Source organism: Tribolium castaneum, chromosome 2, assembly GCF_031307605.1.
Source record: "Tribolium castaneum strain GA2 chromosome 2, icTriCast1.1, whole genome shotgun sequence".
Classification (NCBI taxonomy): domain Eukaryota; kingdom Metazoa; phylum Arthropoda; class Insecta; order Coleoptera; family Tenebrionidae; genus Tribolium; species Tribolium castaneum.
This window is the reverse complement of record NC_087395.1, coordinates 20,953,234-20,973,155: the sequence shown is the minus strand read 5'-3', so window position 1 is coordinate 20,973,155 and position 19,922 is coordinate 20,953,234. Positions and strand designations below refer to the sequence as shown.

The window sequence follows — 19,922 nt, the reverse complement described above, 5'->3', positions numbered from 1 at the left end:
CAAGAGAACATTACTTGCAAACGAATTTCTCTGAATTGTACTTTTTTCACCCCATCTACGTCCCATAGTTTACGACCTCATGAGAGTAAAAAATGTTTACTCTATGCAATTTTTTTTGGAAAAACACGATTAGATGATTGTAATAAAGAGAAATTTGCGCACAATACCACAGTAAACAATGTTCGTGAAGCATACGAAAATTGACAAGATCTGCACAGTTGTTCATAAAATTTGCTTTTCAAAGCAAGTCAAAAAAGGCTAAAATTACATTTCATATTGTAAAAGTTATTGTACAAATACAGCTTCTAAAAACAACCAAAAAAAATTTGTAGATTTGTTTAAATAAAAACTTTATTTTTGCCTATGTTTTCCCCCTTTTGTCAATGCTTTATATTTAATTTTAATTTATTATTATTATTATTATATTACTATTTATTGACATTAACTTTGCTCAATTCCTATTAACGGACATCTTTTCACCACGAACAATAATAATAATTAAAGATCCCAATCGTTGTTTCACTCAACCTAATTTTATTTTTATTGGAAAATCATTCTTCTATATCCTAATCACGAATTCCCAAAGTTATTTCAGAAAAGAAAGTATGAAATAACAGCACGTAGGTATAAAACGGAATAACACTTTGAATGAACAACTGGAAGTGAAAGTAATAGTTACACACCTCACGCCAGTTTATTAGTTAATACCAAACCTCCTGCTTACGTGTTTCTTCAAAACCATATGAATGTAATCGCATGTCTTCAGTAAGACGTTGAAACAGCAATAGAACAAAAAAGTGGCGCTAAAATTGTAGCGTGTGCGTTCTGAATAAACTTTGCACTTGTAAGATTAATTATTGAAAAAAATATAATCGGTAAGTAGCCTTTTATTGCATTTATTTGTAATTTAGTGCTCTCCAATCTTACATAATTTTCATTAAAAATAATTTCTGTGTATAATTATTAATTACTTATTGCGGAAATAAAAAGTTTCTTTTTAATTGCTGGAATGTTATTGTTTACATTTTAAGACATTTTACTTCTTTCAAAATAAATACAAAAAACGCATACGATTCTGTGTGCAGTAAATTCTTAGTAGTGACTAGCATTAAGTAGTATTTGAGAAATAAATTAAGCAAGAAATCAAGTTAAATTAGTTGCATTATTAGCACTTGCCCTCGATCCGCTCTTTCCAAAACTAGATCATATACCAGCATGTAAACAAAGTAAATAAAGAATCAATTAATCAAAAATTACGAAAGAGTGCTTCTTTAACCTTAGAGAAAGTTTTATTTGCGTAACGATAATTATGCAAAAAAGTTTAGCACCTCGCATAATTTTAACCATCTTTGAAATTTCAGCAAAATGGCTCGTGTTTTAATTTTAATCGCTTCAACGCTTCTATACTCATCTGTGAATTCAATGCCTGCTGTTCACACAGGACTTTTGCCAGATTCTCATATTGTTGTTGCGCCATTCAACAACCTTGCAGACGTCACCAATAAAAAAATCGCGCAAGTTATCAAAACCAAAGTAATAATAAATATCTTTTCGTATTTTTGGTAACACTAATTTTTTAAATGTTTCCAGACTGTTACCCTTACACCTCCGTTTCCAGACTCAGGCCGAAAACATGCAGTTCTAGAATACGAAGATCCGTTCAGTAAAAAGGATTCAGCATATGGCCAGTTACAGCAGTTTGTGGCAAGTTTTTACAACCCTAAACCTATTGTTGACACAATACAAGAGCATGAAAAGTATGGTAATGATGGGGAGAAATTTAGAAAGGTTGGAGTAGCTATTGTTGGCGGAGTAGAGGGAATTTCAAATCTTATCAATGCTGCAATTGAGGTAGGCTTGTCTAAAATTGGGATCATCGTTGGTACAATTTTATTTTCATTTCAGATACCTACCGAAACTGTTAAACAAATAAGTCGAAAAATTTCGGATTCGTTGAATTCGGTTGGAGCTAAATTAGTAGGACTTTGATTTTTGTAATAATCAGAAAGTTGTTAAGTGTTAGTCATATTTTTGTAATTTTTACAATAAAATACTAAAAATAGTGTGCCAATTTTATTTCACATTACCAAGTGACTATAAAAAATCCGGTTGCAGTGTTGAAAATTACGAACAAAAATACCTTTAAATCGGATGTTTTTTCTGGATCAGTCGGTATTTATTTGGATTTGCATCTTTCAATTAAAAAATCAATAACTCTGACATTAATTTTTTTTGTTTATAAAAGAGAAAGCTTACAACTTTCCTTTTGTGTTATTAAATTTCTAAAAAAAGATATGGAACACCAAAATTTAAAATATAATTTGCAGAATTTTAAGCACCAATAACTCAATTTTTTCAAGTGAAATTCTTTAATTTTTATTTCACTAATATACCTAAATGGTAAAGAATTTAATTCTGCACCGATTTGTATTAACAATTCCTATACTTATGTTTAATATTGTTCAAGTCTCAAGTATTTTTTTGCTAGGTTCTTTCTCAAATATATTACTCTCGGAAACAAAAAAAAATGTGAGAAATCAAAACTTTTAAACCAAAATTCAATGAATTTACAGGACGGACAACACAATTTTGAAATGTTTTTATGGCAAACTATGCAAAAATATTTGTGGTTAATAAGAAATTTTCAACAATGTCAGAAAAACCAACATATTCTGAAAATTATCACAGATACGTGTAGTGAATCCTAATACATTCTCTCCCACCAAGTAAAATAAAAATTGGAACATCCCATTTGAAAAAATTAAGTTATGGGTACTTAATAAAGTTGTTCAAACTTAATCTTAAAATTTTTGGGTTGATTAACTTCTACCTATTCCAATTTTGAACACACTGGAGAACAAATATAGAGTTTCTTTTTTATTTCTCCAAATATGATTTCGAAATCTGTAAAACTAAGAAAGTTACAGATTTTTTATGTGACAGGTGCAAATCCAAAAATTTTCAAAAAATCTTAAATATCTCGAGAACGATTAAACTTAGATATAGGGAAAGCTGATAAAAACTCCATTAAAATAACTCAACTAATTCAAAAACGTACTTAAAAACATAGCTTTCCATTTAAAATAATAAAGTTGATAGCGACTTCCGGTATAATCGGAAGTGGCACCATCTTCAACAAATTTTCGTTGAGCAGAACTCAACGCTTCAAATAAATATCTTTATTAGAACTTTCATTACTTCTTATGTGGTGTTTAGACGGAACAGGCTGAACAGATTACAACAGTTTGTTTTCGGAAATTCATTAAAAATTATTAATTTAATATTTGTCAAATAGTTTAAAAGTTATCTCTAATTAACTTTTGAAATTTTAACGCAAGCAGTGTATTATATGCCTTTTACAGTAGCTGTCCTTTTCTACCCTACTAGCAGGTAGCGTTTTCCGAATTTTAACCGACGTGGTAAATGGATTTCCATTTACTGCCTGAATAATTGCATCGTCTTCTTGAGGTGTCACTTTTTGGCGTCCTGGATGAATGGATTCGTGAAGTTCGATCACCAACCCGATTGCTCCTTGCGATCCATCGCTGGACTTGACGAATTTACAAAATTAGTAAAATTTTATGTATCCCTGCAGAAGTTTTTGAGAATTTTGGAGCAATAACTATGGTTAATTCTTAACATGTATAATTTTAATTATAACACAAAATTTTTGTTATTTTGTTCATAACAGATTAATCTTAAACTATTTGTAAATACAGTCCATGTACATGTCATTTTTTACAGTCATCCCATCCCACATAATGGCCCTTCGAGCCGGATCGCTTACGATTTGTCATTTGCTTTATAATAGTCACGTGATTTGTATTTGATTTGGCTTCCCCTTGGGCCGGAGCCATAGCCAAAAATTACTTTTTTACAATTGGCTATTGTTCTTAGGTTAACTTACTAATTCATAGACCAGTTATTATCTCGATTTAAATATTGTTTTTTTATGCAAAAATCTAACGTTTAAATGATCAATTACAAAAGCTAATCATTTTCTGTACTGCATGAATAATTTATAACAACTAATTTTGAGAGAAAGCGACGTTGGCATTTCCATAGTTTTGAAACAGAGAGTATATTGATTTCTTAATATTTCATTGTTTTGCTAATTTCTTTTTATTTTATTTGGATTTCACACTTTTAATATGTTGTTTCTTGGTAAAACATAATTTAAAACATTCCACAATTTTTTATGTACCACCACAAAAAATTGGGTATACATTTTTTTGAGCGACAGTGTATTATTAATTATTATTATTATTCGTATTTTTCAATTATTTACATAAAAAGGCCGGATTGCCGGATAGTCGAAGTTCCAATGTAATAATAACATAATTTTTAAATATAAACAGTGTGTGAGCTTTATGAACGCCAAAGATTTTTGTATTTTTGTGGATAATTCATTCAACTACAAACAATATCCACTATAATTACGAGAAATAAAGTAAATTTTAATTAAGTAATATATTAAATTTCTCTTTTATGCTACATGTCAAGGTTAAGAACTATATTCCCTTTGATTTTTGGCAAATTTTAAAAACACCTGCAAAAAGAATCGAGAAATAAGTCTGAAATGATTATTCACTGATTTCACTACTTCTTCCAAACTGCACTGTCCCAAAGAATAATCTTGGATTTTAAGTTGTTGTCTTGAAGCTTCTATCATTCCAAACATTTGTGACAAACTCAACGATTTAGGATTGACCAAGTGGTAGGTTACCAGCTCTTGGTACCTTTCTTTCAATTCAGATCCCGGAAAATGTTTTTGAACAAATTTTTTTACAGCAGATACACGATTATCGGTAAGCGTTTGATCATCGAGTTTTTTGATTTTTATTTTAAGAGTGTATCCCTGAGCAAATTTGCTTTTTAATCGCTGGGTAGATCCAAGGCATTGAAAAGTGCCGTTAACCATTATAGCGATTCTGGTGCACAAGGCCTCACATTCTTCCATACTGTGCGATGTCAATACGATGCATTTTCCGGCGTCTCTCAGTCTTATGAGATTGTTCCAGAGAAATCGTTTCGTCACTGGATCCATTCCAGCGCTTGGTTCGTCGAGAAAAATTATAGGAGGATCTCCGATTATGGCAAGAGCTGTGCTTACTTTCCTCTTGTTGCCACCGCTGAGGTGTTTTATCTTTTTATTAATGTGCTCAAAAAAATCGAATGTTTGAGCAAGACTTTCCACCAGAGCAATGCATTTGTCAAAAGAGACTCCTCTAATGAGAGCAAAAATTAATAAGGTTTCTTTGACGGTAAGATCCTCTAGTAAAGCGTCAAATTGTGGGCAGTATCCGATAAATGTTTGAACTTGCTTCTGTTGAGTTGTTACACTCATTCCATGAATCCAAGCATCGCCAAACGTAATGCTTTCATCACCGGTCATCATTTTGAAAGTGGTGGTTTTGCCAGCACCGTTTACACCCAACAATCCAAAGCATTCGGAAGGGTTAACGCCTAAACAAATACTGTTGACGGCAAGACACTTTCCGTAATATTTGCTGACGTCGCGAAGAACCACTAAGTAACTTTTCCTTAACACATCAACAGAGGTATTCCTGATTGTTTCATTTTCATTATGTACATCACTCTCAAGAATTACGTTCTCATTGGGAGGCTTATGGAAATGTTTTACTTTGGTGCAAATGCGACTGAAGAAATTAAATTCAGTAAGAAAAATTATTGTGAACAGTAGAAACGACATAAACAGTGGGATGAATATGTTTCGGCCTATCCCAGGTTCCTCAAAGGAATAGTAAAAATCCTCATCTGTATAAAATGTGAGCATCATGCTTAAGTGAATTTAAAATGTAACTTACAGCAACATTCTTTAACAACCTCACATAGTACCTCACGAGGTAGCTTTGTATTCATGTCACACTCTTTTCTTATGTTCCGCATTGTAATAATGGCAGTAATTCCGTTAACAACGGAATAATACGGAGTGAAAATAAATACCCATTCAAAAAAAATTCTCGTTGAATGTGAAGCATCAGATTCCTCCAAAACCGAGTAGACCATAGTTGGAATAAAAACTAGAGAAAAAATTTAAAATTATATAAGCAATTTTATTAGCCTTGGTAACGTAAATTTACCCATGCAGACGCCAAAAACAACCATAACACCACATCCAGTAGACGGAATTTTAAAGCAGTAAGACATTAAGTAAGTAAGAGGTAAAACAAAAAAGCAGAAGCACACAAATAACAAAATTAAAAGACCTAAAATTATTTATGTCAGTATTGTAAAGATTTATCACATAGTAGCAAAAGATATTTAATGGCGTTCTTCAAATCAATCTTACCTAGTTCAAAAGTTTCAAATCCACCTTCAAATGTGGTCATTACAATAAGGAGAGAAATAACTGTAATGAGATAGGTTATTAGATCACATAAAAAAGCAATACTCCAGAATATGAAAGCGTTTACGCCTGAAATTATCTGTAAATGCTTGCATTTACTCATTCGTTCCCGAATGTAAAACAAGATATAAGTGCCAGTAGCAATTCCTATGCTAGACTTCAGTCCATATTCGAGGCGGGATAGATCATTAGATTCTCCATAATTTTTGAGCTAAAGAAGTTTTTAAAATAATTTGTATAAACAATAAGTGACGTTTAACCTGCTGCGAACTCGTTCTGCGAGGTAAAGGATAGTTAAAGAAAGTAATAGATTTATTTTTGTGTAGAACTTCTTCGTAAAGCGTATTTAGAACTAGACTAAGCGAAAGAGGAGCTGCATGGTAGAGGTGAATATTAAACCAGGCAGTTATTATGTCTTCGTAGAAAGATGCGCCAACAATGTAATGTTTTTCAACAGTAGATAGCGACTTATATGTCTACACAGGAACAAATGTAATGTAATTTAATATAACCTAGAAGTTAAATACCATGTTGAGGATTTCCGCAGTTACATTCTGCACAGTTTTTACATTGAATCCTTTAAGTACTTTTACGTATGTGTTCGCCATAGAACTACCATTTTCAAGTAGTGTTATTGGATTGTTGTAAGAACTTAAAGATAGCTTCAAAGAAGAAAACGTTCTAAACTCCTTACGTACAAGCAAAGGTCTTTTTGCTAAAGCGAGATATAAAAGTACACTGGGCAAAATAATTTGGAATACGAGCAGAAGCCATGATCTAAGAAGAGACAAGTTTTTCTTCAGCATCATTGCCACCATTTGATTTCGCATTAACTTGAAACCACGCTGATAGCTTATTTTTTCCTTTTTGGGCACTTAAATATATTATCAATTGAAAATTAAAATTAGAAATCGTACTAACCAATACTTTCACTGTCTGTCGTCTTTTTATTGAATTTTTCAGAAATTTCCATATCGTGGGCTGCTGCCACTCTATAAATGTTTTTACATTTTTTAATTTAGTTAAACTATATTTGTAGCATCTCACTTTAAAAAAACTTCTTCTAAAGTTGCCAATGAGATTCCCAAATTTTGGATCCCCAGAGTAGCTTTATTATATTCTAAATCTTCTAATAATATTTCAAATTTTTCCGATGCTTTATCAGGTAGGATGTAAGTAAGTTCGGAACCTACATGGGAGTGGATTTGTATATTTGGTACATACTTTGCAAGCAGATCTGTAACTTCAAACGGTCGACATTTTGGTGTAACTTCCAAAATTAGATAATAGTCTGAACCATATTTCTTTCTTAAAAAAAAACTAGATCCGCAACATTGTAGTTCACCCGCTGTCATTATAGCAATCCTGTCACCTAACAAATCAGCTTCGTCCATATAATGCGTTGTTAGCAAAATAGTTCGTCCTAAGAATGTCTGAATATGAAGATAATTTCTTGTGATAGCTTACCGTTTTTTTGTTGTTGAAGCAAATCCCAAACAGTTCTTCTAGCAGAGGGATCCATTCCCGCAGTTGGTTCATCAAGCATAATCACTTTCGACTTTCCACACAACGCGATAGCAACGCTTAGTTTTCTTTTCATGCCTCCAGATAAAGTTTTTGATAACTGTTTTCTCTATGTGTTGTTGATATTATTATCTGACATTATATTTATGAGAAACTGCGATCAACATTACCTTATTTTCTAGTTCTAAAATTGTGAGGTAATAGTCAATTTCCTTCTTGATTTCATCATTTTCCAGATCTTTCAGTTTGCCAAAGAAATACAGATGTTCATAAACAGTTAAATCATCAAATAGAAGGTTGTGTTGAGGACACAGACCCATACTTTCGCGAACATTGTGTATATTAGTTCTTACATCATAACCATTTACAATGGCTGTCCCAGATGTAGGCAAGCACATTCCGCAAATCATGGACATTGTCGTCGATTTTCCAGCACCGTTATGACCAAGCAAAACAGTGATATGTCCTTCATACATGTCTAAATTAAGGTCTTTGACTGCGTTACTACTTCCAAAACTTTTTGAAAGTTTATATAATTTTATTCCAACTGGAAGATTATCAGTAAACTTTTCAAATTGTTCTGTGTCCTTTTGACTAGATTCTTCTGTAGCTGTTTGAAGGAAACAAAAAATTAATTTACTCAAAGAAAAAATGTAGACTTGTACTTTTTTCCGGAAGGCTTTTACACCAAAAGGTTCGTGTGAACGGAAAATACCAAGGTCGTGGTACTCCAAATTCTCCTGGAATTACCGCTTCCAAGTAAAGGGCAATAACCATATATAAGACTGTATCTAAGATAAGTATAACAAAAATTACGCCAAGGGAAGCCTTATTATCTAGCCATGAGCTTTCAAACAAATTATTCCAATGTCCTCCTGTAAAATAATATTCACTTGATTTTGTTTGATCTCCATGTGCTAAATTTTTACCTTTTTCTTTTGCTTCCAATTCAAATAGCATTGATAAACCAAAAAACATTGCCGAAGGTGACAGAACACTAGTTACTATTTTTAGATACAATGAGGCCCTAATAATGAATTGAGTTACTCCCACAATTAATGCAACCATGTACAGGATTATACCAACAACAATAGCGATGGTTGCTACATAAATATGTTGGTCAATATTGTAATATTATTACACGTTTTTGTTACCTTTTTGAAAAATGGTACTTATTAGGAACATGAAAGTGATAAGACTACATGCGTAAACCAGAAAAAGTGCAAATAAAACAGTGCCATCTGTATGAATAAATACTGGTGGACGTAAAATTGTCAATTTTAAAACGACAGTCATTATAGCAACTGTGAACAGTAGTATAATAAAGCTCCGAAGGAACCACGTTAGCCAAAGTAACCAACCAGAAAGACCCATAACTTTCATATATTCCTTCAAAAATTGAAATACCGTTAGGCCTTTAGATTCACTAAAACTTTTTGAATATATTCTTACTTTGACTTGTGTTTCTTTCTCTACAGCAACATCCGTAATTATGTTATTAATGTTTGTTATAAAGGCCATTATTAACAAAAATATCGATATCGTCTGCGCAGGTGTTGTATTTAGCCAGTCCTCGATCATTTGTGGGTAAGGAAAGGGCTGCATTCTCACCGGCAGAACTTCTTTATCTTTTATTGTGGATAAAAGAGATAATGCCAAAAATTTTTGCAAGTGTAAGAAACCTCTGCCCTCATAGTCTTATATAATTTTGAAAAATAGTATTTGTTATATTTCACATTACTCTTTACCTGTGTATTCTGCACCTTTTTCCAATACGAGTTTAGGGAATAATGATTTTGTGTACCAATCTATTTTTTGGCCAGTTTTGTAAATTTGTGATGGCAATCTGTCGAAAAATAATTTATTGAATACGTATTAATAATTGTAAATTTTTAATCTTACCGAATATAAATTTTGATATTATCAGGAAGTTGACTTGGGAGACTAAGCCCCTTTAAAGAATCTTCCAATTGTATAGCGAAGGAAAAATTTTTTTTTGTAACTGCATCGCTTAGCTCCTCTGAAGTATCATAATTTTCAATGTTTAGTGGTTTCCTATCTCTAATACAAAGACGTTTCAATATATTTTCTAATAGTGTGCTTGTTGGAGAATATGCTATGGGGCTGAGTTTATGTCTTTTCTAATGTTTAACAAGAAAATTCAGTTACTTACATGTGTGTTTCGTTGTCGCTTTCACAAAGTGTTTCTTCATTTGGAAAGAATGACATGTAAAAGTTTAGGGTTTGCTCATAGCCAAGAGACAAAGTCAAATGTCTTAGACAAACAAGCAACCAACATAGGGCAATAGGAAAAATGAATTCACAAAAGGCCCTCAGCCAATGACGTTTCCAAATGATAAAGTTTTTATGTAATAATAAAATTATTTTACTTAAGTGTCTAGGCATTTTACCGAAAAGTCAACTGGAGTCTCAAAGGTTGATCACCTTCTGCGAATGAGGCACTGGGTGTCGAAAAAATCGCGAACTAAAAATTTTTACAACTGACAACCAACTATGTCACTTAACTTGACGGACTTGTTAAATATGACTTCTTTGAACATGCTTTAAACTCACTACCGTCAAAATGCCATTTCGCGAACGAAGATTTTTTGCACTTCTGCGAAAACTTTGACTTTGTGCATTAGTGCGTATTGTGTAAGATTTGCAAAAAGCAATGAATTTTTGAGAGGTGTAATAGTTATTAATAATACAATTGCGAAGACACAAGCTTAAATTTCGAGGGCTATCGTTATGCAACGAGCGTATGTGAGTTGCATAGCTAGAGACCCATGAACTTTAAGCGTTTTCGTATGAGTGTTATTAAATTTTTTTTGTTGGCACATTTTAATTTAAAACTCGTTGCCATGGGAAGCGTATTTTAAAATAGTGAAAACACTTAACTATCGGAAACGTGTTTTAAAATAGTGTTTATAATCTAGGATTCAGATATTAAAAAGTTCGCAACAGCGCATAGGATTTTTTCGGAGTAAAAACTAAAGCACAAATTGAGAGTTTTTGTAAAAGAAAAGAATTCTGTGTTAAACGAAATCCCAGCGTCACGTTTTAAGCTAAGAAAACCCACCAGAAACTCTCAATTTGTGCTCTATTTCTTTCCAAAAAATTTAAATGCGCTGTTGCAAAATTTTACTATGAACTGAAATGTGATATACGAATATAATGCAAATACAATATCATAGAAAATATACTAACCAAGAAAACTTAAAAACTTAAATAATAGATTCATGCCTTCATAATGTACTCGTACAAAGATTAGCACACATCTTTTTGTTGTTAAGAAATTTCTGTAGCAAAAAGATTAGTGCATTTAGTGAAAATTATCAAAGAATGATCACCACTCGTGTAATTAGTAATTACTGTTGACAATATTTACACAGTATTGAAATTTATTGAGACTGGTTACATTTAAAATGAAAGCACTGTAAGTAAGATTTGTAAAGGATTTTTAGTTCTAGACTTGCGCAGTTGACGAAAGCGGTTTTGTCTCTGTTAATGTCGTGTTTTTAGAGTTTTTTGAGGTTGAAAATGGGTTTGAATCACAATAAAGAAATAATCTGTTTTAGTTACCGAGATTCATTTAATACCTTCGAAATTATTTATAAAATAACTTTTTTTTGACGAAGTTATTTCCTGGAAAATTTATGATGAAACAAGAAATAAACCAAAAATGTTTTGGTTAACTAGTTTCGTTCTAATTCCAATATTATCAGGACTTAAAGAATTATTAACTACATAATTTAAAAAGCTTAAACATTAAACACTATTAAGTGGTGGCAAGGCAATGTTTAAACTTTTTAAATTATGTAATTAATACTGCTTTAAGTCCTGATGATGTTCGAATTAGAACGAAACTAGTCGACCAAAGCAATTCTGTGTTATTTCTTGCTCCTGTAACTGGATACATCCCACCATCTAATAAAATAGCGTTTATAAATTTGAAAATGTTTTTTTTTCTACAATTTATAACTTTGCATAATAAGATTTTTTGGATAACTCATTTCTAACTTGGGGATAAGTTTGGATGGCTTATTAGTTTTTAAACATTTACTGTGCACTTAGTAGGTTACCATAAATTATCGTTCGCGGTAACTGATTCTGAACCGCACATGCGCTTTAAATAAATCCTGGACTAGTTCTAGAAATCGTCCGCGAACAAAGCTATTACTTTGTTAATAACGAGACAAAGGCAGCACTAAGTGCCACCATGGTGGTGCGTCGAGCTGCATTCTCGCTCGTTATGCAATCTGTCGCTTACCTAACGAATTCGGAAAGTGCAATTTCTCACATGAACACTTTACTCCACGAGCGGAGCAAGGTAGGTATACAATTTTTTGTAAAGAATATCTCAAATTTTTTTTTTATAATTTTGTTCTTTTTGCTGATGGGGTGGTAACATGTCAAACAATTATCAAACTGATATCACTTCTCATAAAAAAATTATCGTTTCCACCTCAACGGTACCAATACCAACTTATTAAATGTCCCTAGTCATTGTTGTAAAGTAAAAAATATCGCAGTGCGGGAAAGTTTGTTACCCACACTATGAAGCGTGTGGGAAATAGCTATCTAAAAGCTATGAGTACAAAAGTTTCCTAAAGGTTCCAGTCCCTGAATTGAATGCATTTGCGCATAAACGAACCAGAAATTTTAATTTAGTATTATATTAAATTTTTCTTTTATGCTACATGTCAAAGTTATGAACTATGTTATTCCCTTTGATCTTTGGCGAATTTTAAAAACACCTGAAACAATATTCGAAAAATAAGTGTGTACCTAATGATTATTCGCCTTTCTTAGTACTTCTTCCAAACTGCACTGTCCCAAAGAATAATCTTCGATTCCAAGTTGTCGTTTTGATGCCTCTATAGTTCCAAACATTTGCGACAAACTCAAGGACTTAGGATTATCCAAGTGGTAGGTTACTAGCTCCTGGTACCTTTCTTTCAATTCAGATCCCGGAAAATATTTTTGAACAAAATTATTTACGGCACTTATTTGACTATCAGTACGCGTGTGATCATCGTGTTTTTTGACCTTTATTTTAAGTGTGTACCCTTGAGCGTATTTGCTTTTCAATCGCTGAGTAGATCCAAGACATTGAAAAGTACCGTTCACCATTATAGCAACTCTAGTGCATAAGGCTTCACATTCTTCCATACTGTGCGATGTCAATACGATGCATTTTCCGGCGTCTCTCAGTCTTATGAGATTATTCCAGAGAAATCGTTTTGTCACTGGATCCATTCCAGCGCTGGGTTCGTCGAGAAAAATTATAGGAGGATCTCCGATTATGGCAAGCGCTGTGCTTACTTTCCTCTTGTTGCCACCGCTAAGGTGTTTTATCTTTTTATTAATGTGCTCAAAAAAATCGAATGTTTCAGCAAGACTTTCCACCAGAGCAATGCATTTGTCAAAAGAGACTCCTCTAATGAGAGCAAAAATAAATAAGGTTTCTTTGGCGGTAAGATCTTCTAGTAAAGCGTCAAATTGTGGACAGTAACCGATAAATTTCTGGACTTGCTTCTGTTGGGTTTTTACACAAAGTCCTTGAATCCAAGCATCGCCAAACGTAATGCTTTCATCGCCAGTCAGCATTTTGAAAGTGGTGGTTTTACCAGCACCGTTTACACCCAACAGTCCAAAGCATTCGGAAGAGTTAACGCCTAAACAAAGACAGTTGACGGCAAGAAACTTTCCATAATATTTGCTGACGTCGCGAAGAACCACTGAGTAACTTTTCTTTAACTCATCAACAGAAGTGTTCCTGATTTTTTCGTTTTCATTATGTACATCACTCTCAAGAATTACGTTCTCATTGGGAGGCTTATGGAAACGTCTTACTCTGATGCAAATGCGACTGAAGAAATTAAATTCAGTAAGAAAAATTATCGTGAATAGTATAAACGACATGATCAATGGAATAAATATGTTTCGACCTATCCCAGGTTCCTCAAAGGAATAGTAAAAATCCTCATCTGTATAAAATGATATAAAATGTGAGCATCATGCTTGAATGAACTTAAAATGTAACTTACAGCAACATGCTTTAACAACCTCACATAGTACCTCACGAGGTACCATTGTCTTTTGACACCCTTTTCTTACGTCCCTCGTTGTAATGATGGCAGTAATTCCGTTAACAACGGAATAATATGGAGTAAAAAGAAATACCCATTCTAAAACCATTCTCGTTGAAGTCGCTGCTTCAGATTGCTCCAAAACTAAATAGGCCATAGTTGGAATAAAAACTAGGAAAGACAAGTGTAAACGTTTAACCAACAAGCCTTGGTAACTTAAATTTACCCATGCAAACGCCAAAAACGATCATGACACCACATCCAGTAGATGGGATTTTAAAGCAGTAAGACATTAAATAAGTAAGAGGTAAAACGAAAAAGCAGAAGCACAGAAGTAGCAAAATTAAAAGACCTAAAATTATTTATGTTAGTCTTGTAAAGATTTACCACATTGTAGCAAAATGATATATTTTTATTTACAAAAAATGATCTCTAAATCTTACCTATTTCAAAAGTTTCAAATCCACCTTCAAATTTTGTCAATACAATAAGGAGAGAAATAACTGTAATGAGATAAGTTATTAGATCACATAAGAAAGCAATACTCCAGAAGATGAAAATGTTTACGCCTGAAATTATCTGTAAATGCTTGCATTTAGTCATTCGTTCTCGAATGTAAAACAATATATAAGTGCCAGTAACAATTCCTATGCTTGACTTCAGTCCATATTCGAGGCGGGATAGATCATTAGATTCTCCATAATTTTGGAGCTAAAGAAGTTTTTAAAATAATCTGTAAAAACAATAAGTGACGTTTAACCTGCTGCGAACTCGTTCTGCGAGGTAAAGGATAGTTAAAGAAAGTAATAGATTTATTTTTGTCTAGAACTTCTTCGTAAAGCGTATTTAGAACTAGACTAAGCGAAAGAGGAGCTGCATGGTAGAGGTGAATATTAAACCAGGCAGTTATCAAGTCGTGGCGGAAAGATGCTCCAACAATGTAATGTTTTTCTACAGTAGATAGCGATGTATTTATCTACATAATATGAACAAATGTGATGTAATTTAATATAACGTAGAAGTTGAATACCAACCATGTTGAGGATTTCCTCAGTTACATTCTCCACCGTTTTTACTTCGAATCCTTTAAGTACTTTTACGTATGTGTTCGCCATAGAACTACCATTTTCAAGTAGTGTTATAGGATTGTGGTAAGAACTTAAAGTTAGCTCAAAAGGAGAATAGGTTCGAAATTTTGTACGCACACGCATAGGCGTCTTTGCTAAAGCGAGGTACAAAAGTACACTTGGCAAAATAATTTGGATTAACAAGAGGATCCATGATCTAAGAAGAGACAAATTTTTCTTCAGCATCATTGCCACAATTTGATTTCGCATTAGCTTGCAACCGCGCTGATAGCTTATTTCTTCCTTTTTGGTCACTTGAATATATTATCCATAGAAAATTAAAATTGAAAATCGTATTAACATTTACCTTCAACGTCTGTTTCCTTTTTGTTGAATTTTTCAGAAATTTTCATATCGTGGGCCGCAGCCACCCTATAAATATATTTAGATTCTTTTATTTAGATAAACAATATTTTGTAGTATCCCACTTTAAAAAAACTTCCTCAAGTGTTGCCAGTGAGATTCCCAAATTTTGGATGCCAAGACTAGGTTTATTATATTCTAAGTCTTTCAGTAATGTTTCAAATTTTTCTGATGCCTTATCAGGCAAGATGTAGGTAAGTTCGGAACCTACATGGGAGTGGATTTGTATGTTTGGTACATACTTTGCTAGTAGACCTGTAACATGAACCGGACGACATTTTGGTGTAACTTCCAGAATTAGATAATAGTCTGAACCATATTTCTTTCTTAAAAAAAAACTAGATCCGCAAGATTGTAGTTCACCCGCTGTCATTATAGCAATCCTGTCACCTAACAAATCGGCTTCGTCCATATAATGCGTTGTTAGCAAAATAGTTCGTCCTAAGAAAGCCTGAATATGAAGATAATTTCTTGTGATAGCTTACCGTTTTTTTGTTGTTGAAGCAAATCCCAAACAGTTCTTCTGGCAGAGGGATCCATTCCGGCAGTTGGTTCATCAAGCATAATCACTCTCGACTTTCCACACAACGCGATAGCAACGCTTAGTTTCCTTTTCATGCCTCCAGATAAAGTTTTTGATAACTGTTTTCTCTATGTGTTGTTGATAATATTATCTGACATTATATTTATGAGAAACTGCGATCAACATTACCTTATTTTCTAGTTCTAAAATTGTGAGGTAATAGTCAATTTCCTTCTTGATTTCATCATTTTCCAGATCTTTCAGTTTGCCAAAGAAATACAGATGTTCATAAACAGTTAAATCATCAAATAGAAGGTTGTGTTGAGGACACAGACCCATACTTTCGCGAACATTGTGTATATTAGTTCTTACATCATAACCATTTACAATGGCTGTCCCAGAAGTAGGCAAGCACATTCCGCAAATCATAGACATTGTCGTCGATTTTCCAGCACCGTTATGACCCAATAAAGCAGTGATATGTCCTTCATACATCTCTAAATTTAAGTCTTTAACTGCGTTATTACTTCCAAATCTTTTTGAAAGTTTTTTTAATTTTATTCCAACTGGAATACTATCAGTAAACTCTTCAAAGTGCTCTTTGTCCTTTTGACTAAATTCTTCTGTAGCTGTTTGAAGGAAACAAAAAATTAATTTACTCAAAGAAAAAATGTAGACTTGTACTTTTTTCCGGAAGGCTTTTACACCAAAAGGTTCGTGTGAACGGAAAATACCAAGGTCGTGGTACTCCAAATTCTCCTGGAATTACCGCTTCTAAGTAAAGAGCAATAACCATATATAAGACTGTATCTAAGATAAGTATAACAAAAATTACGCCCAGTGAAGCCTTATTTTCTAGCCACGAGCTTTGAAACAAACTATTCCAATGTCCTCCTACAAAATAATATTCACTTGACTTTGTTAGATTTGCATGTGCTATATATTTACCTTTTTCTTTTGCTTCCAATTCAAATAGCATTGATAAACCAAAAAACATTGCGGAAGGTGACAGAACACTAGTTATTATTTTCATATATAATGACGCACTAATAATGAATTGAACTACTCCCAGTATTAAAGCAACCATGTACATGATTACACCAACAACAATAGCGAAGATTGCTGCATAAATAAGTTAATGAATATTGTATAATTACCCATTTTTGTTACCTTTTTGAAAAATGGTACTTATAAGGAACATGAAAGTGATAAGACTAGATGCGTAAACTAGAAAAAGTGCAAATAAGATAGTGCCATCTGTATGAATAAATACTGGTGGACGTAAAATTGTCACTTTTAAAATGATAGTCATTATAGCAACTGTGGACAGTAGTATAAAAAAGCTCCGAAGGAACCACGTTAGCCAAAGTAACCAACCAGAAAGACCCATTACTTTCATATATTCCTTCAAAAATTGAAATACCGTTAGGCCTTTAGATTCACTAAAACTTTTTGAATATATTCTTACTTTGACTTGTGTTTCTTTCTCTACAGCAACATCCGTAATTATGTTGTTAATGTTTGTTATAAAAGCCATTATTATCAAAAATATCGATACTGTCTGCGCAGGAGTTGTATTTAGCCAGTTCTTTATCATTTGTGGGTAAGGAAAAGCCTGCATTATTATCTCGGGAACATGTTTTTCCTTCATCTTCTTTAAAAGAGCTAATGCCAAAATTTGTTGCAAGTGTAGAAAACCTTTGCCGTCATAGTCTTATATAATTTTGAAAGCTTAGTTACTGGTATATTTCACATCATTCTTTACCTGTGAAGTCCGCACCTTTTTCCAATAGGAGTTTAGGGAATAATGATTTAGTGTACCAATCTATTTTTTTGCCAGTACTGTAAATTTGTGACGGCAATCTGTCGAAAAAGAATTTATTGAATACGTATTAAAAATTGTTAATTTTTAATTTTACCGAATATAAATTTTGATATTATCAGGAAGTTGCTTTGGGAGAGTAAGCCCTTTTAAAGAATCGTCCAATTGTATTGCGAAAGAAAAATTTTTTTTTGTAACTGCATCGTTTAGCTCCTCTGAAGTATCATAATGTTCAATGCTTAGGAATTTCCTATCCATAGTACAAAGACTTTCCTCCAATATCTTTTGTAATAGTGTGCTTGTAGGAGAATATGCTATTGGGCTGAGTTTATGTCTTTTATAATGTTTAATAAGAAGAATCAGTTACTTACATGTGTGTATCGTTGTCGCTGTCACAAAGTCTTCCTTCATATGGACGCGCTCCTATGTAAATGTTTAAGGTTTGCTCATAGCCAAAAGACAAAGTCAAATGTCTTAGACAAACAAGCAACAAACAGAGGGCAATTGGAAAAAAGATTTCGCAAAATGCCCTCATCCAATGGCGTTTCCAAATGATGAAGTTTTTATGTAATAATAACATTGTTTTACTAAAATGTCTAGGCATTTTACCGAAAAGTCAACGGGAGCCCCAAAGCTTATCACCTTTTGTGATCGAGGCCCTGGGTGTCGAATAATTTGCGAACTAAAAATTTTTACAACTGACAACCAACAATGAACGTCACTTATTAACGTAAAGACAGTTTTAAACAGATATGTCAAACACTTTTAACTAGCAAATTAATTCGTAGTAATTTTAATAAATAAAGTCGGCAGTTCCGGTTTACGATTTATTTAAAAAGAATGTCACTATACTCTCCTCTATGAAAATTTGGAATCGAAAACACAAAAAAACTCGATTTCGGTAACAGTGTGGAGACGAAAAATGTGAAAAAATGTAGTCATTTTTAATTTTTTAAATGGCAACAACATTTCTATTTACTGTTTTCGATAGTATACTCCTTTAGTTCTTTGTCTTTTTGATACCCATAAAATATTGTAAAAAAAGAAAAAAAAAAGGTTAGAGGTAGCTGTGCATTTTTGAAAACATAAACAAAAACCGCATGCACCAAATGATGCGCAAAGGAAAACAAAAATCCACCTGTTTTGGGATTTTTTAACAAAAATTCCTTATAAATTTTATTTTTGTCAATAATTCTATACTGCTTAAATTTTTTATCACTTGGGCGTTGACAATATTTAAAAAACAAATAGTGCGTTGTACTGCTTTTGAAATGCTCTTTTACATGTGGTGTCACACCACACACTGTTACATGTGAAAAATAAAAAGATCGAGGTGGCTGTGTACTTTTGACAACAGATAAACAAAAACCATATCCCCAAATGATGAGCAAGAAAAAACATAAAGCGCCTTGTTTCTGGAATTTTCATAAAAATTGCTTATATTCAAGTTATGAATTTTATTTCAATTAAAAATTCCACTCTGTATAATTGTAAAAAAATTTTTAATATAGAAAATCTAAGGGACGGTTTATAGAAGGCTTTGCTAAAACTGAATTTGTTGTTAAAAGTTATCAACGCGAATGGATCAATCCAATTGTTCAATCCAGTTAATCACGCATTTAATTACAGATTAACCTAATGAGGCTTTTATAAACCGATCCTTAATTTCTGACCTACTTAAACTGAACAAAACTCTACCTTATTGTTTCTGGGTTACCTATTTCCGAAGTTTTCATAGATGCAACCAAAAACACTTATTACACTTGCCATTTGATACTACGTTTAAATAAATAATTTATCAAAATTGATTTCTTATCTCTAAAAGTATGTTAGTTCATAATGAAATTTTATAAAATTGTCAACACAAGGTTGACAGTAGGTACCCAGGACAATGCAATCGTGGATTAATTTGGCAATTTTGTAGTAATTACCGATCTGGTCAGCTGGACGTAGTATTACTGGTTGCGTCTTACAAAATCTCAAAAATCACTACGGGAAATAACCAATAGCCCATAGCTGACCCACTTTGTACGTGTCGCACTTTGTCCCGGTGTCCCCTACTTTGAAAATTTAATCCCTTTTACCTAAACTCCTTCTT

At 32.9% G+C, this 19,922-nt stretch overlaps 3 protein-coding genes across 8 annotated transcripts; 1 reads left to right on the top strand and 2 right to left on the bottom strand.

Moving 5' to 3' along the window:
- The first annotated feature begins 695 nt into the window (after positions 1 to 695).
- LOC103314730 (uncharacterized protein) lies at positions 696 to 2,063 on the top strand. Its single transcript, XM_008201453.3, has 4 exons — positions 696 to 875; positions 1,362 to 1,533; positions 1,591 to 1,851; positions 1,906 to 2,063. Exons 2-4 carry the CDS (start codon positions 1,366 to 1,368, stop codon positions 1,987 to 1,989), a joined length of 513 nt encoding a protein of 170 aa, XP_008199675.1. The 5' UTR covers positions 696 to 875; positions 1,362 to 1,365; the 3' UTR covers positions 1,990 to 2,063.
- A 2,397-nt stretch (positions 2,064 to 4,460) lies between these two features.
- LOC655233 (phospholipid-transporting ATPase ABCA3) lies at positions 4,461 to 10,463 on the bottom strand. 4 transcript variants are annotated; one of them, XM_064354949.1, is made up of 18 exons: positions 10,068 to 10,463; positions 9,797 to 10,018; positions 9,643 to 9,740; positions 9,347 to 9,591; positions 9,049 to 9,283; positions 8,824 to 8,997; positions 8,560 to 8,769; positions 8,065 to 8,504; positions 7,838 to 8,003; positions 7,418 to 7,793; positions 7,292 to 7,362; positions 6,898 to 7,244; positions 6,631 to 6,846; positions 6,314 to 6,581; positions 6,105 to 6,230; positions 5,829 to 6,044; positions 4,604 to 5,778; positions 4,461 to 4,549 (listed from the first exon to the last, which is right to left on the bottom strand). In XM_064354949.1, exons 1-18 carry the CDS (start codon positions 10,298 to 10,300, stop codon positions 4,505 to 4,507), a joined length of 4,863 nt encoding a protein of 1,620 aa, XP_064211019.1. In that variant the 5' UTR covers positions 10,301 to 10,463; the 3' UTR covers positions 4,461 to 4,504. The 4 variants fall into 4 exon arrangements, with proteins under 4 accessions (XP_064211019.1, XP_064211020.1, XP_064211021.1 ...); XM_064354950.1 differs by having other exon boundaries at positions 7,298 to 7,362; XM_064354951.1 differs by having other exon boundaries at positions 7,595 to 7,793.
- A 2,094-nt stretch (positions 10,464 to 12,557) lies between these two features.
- Positions 12,558 to 19,596, bottom strand: LOC655311 (phospholipid-transporting ATPase ABCA1). 3 transcript variants are annotated; one of them, XM_064354889.1, is made up of 19 exons: positions 19,523 to 19,596; positions 18,196 to 18,247; positions 17,922 to 18,146; positions 17,768 to 17,865; positions 17,471 to 17,715; positions 17,173 to 17,407; positions 16,951 to 17,124; positions 16,687 to 16,896; positions 16,192 to 16,631; positions 15,965 to 16,130; positions 15,545 to 15,920; positions 15,424 to 15,488; positions 15,024 to 15,370; positions 14,750 to 14,965; positions 14,433 to 14,700; positions 14,216 to 14,341; positions 13,948 to 14,160; positions 12,713 to 13,887; positions 12,558 to 12,654 (listed from the first exon to the last, which is right to left on the bottom strand). In XM_064354889.1, the coding sequence occupies exons 3-19, from the start codon at positions 18,080 to 18,082 to the stop codon at positions 12,619 to 12,621; spliced, it is 4,551 nt and encodes a 1,516-aa protein (XP_064210959.1). In that variant the 5' UTR covers positions 18,083 to 18,146; positions 18,196 to 18,247; positions 19,523 to 19,596; the 3' UTR covers positions 12,558 to 12,618. The 3 variants fall into 3 exon arrangements, with proteins under 3 accessions (XP_064210959.1, XP_015839323.1, XP_008199705.2); XM_015983837.2 differs by having other exon boundaries at positions 18,196 to 18,506; positions 19,523 to 19,580; XM_008201483.3 differs by lacking the exon at positions 19,523 to 19,596 and having other exon boundaries at positions 18,196 to 18,750.
- Positions 19,597 to 19,922: the final 326 nt, after the last annotated feature.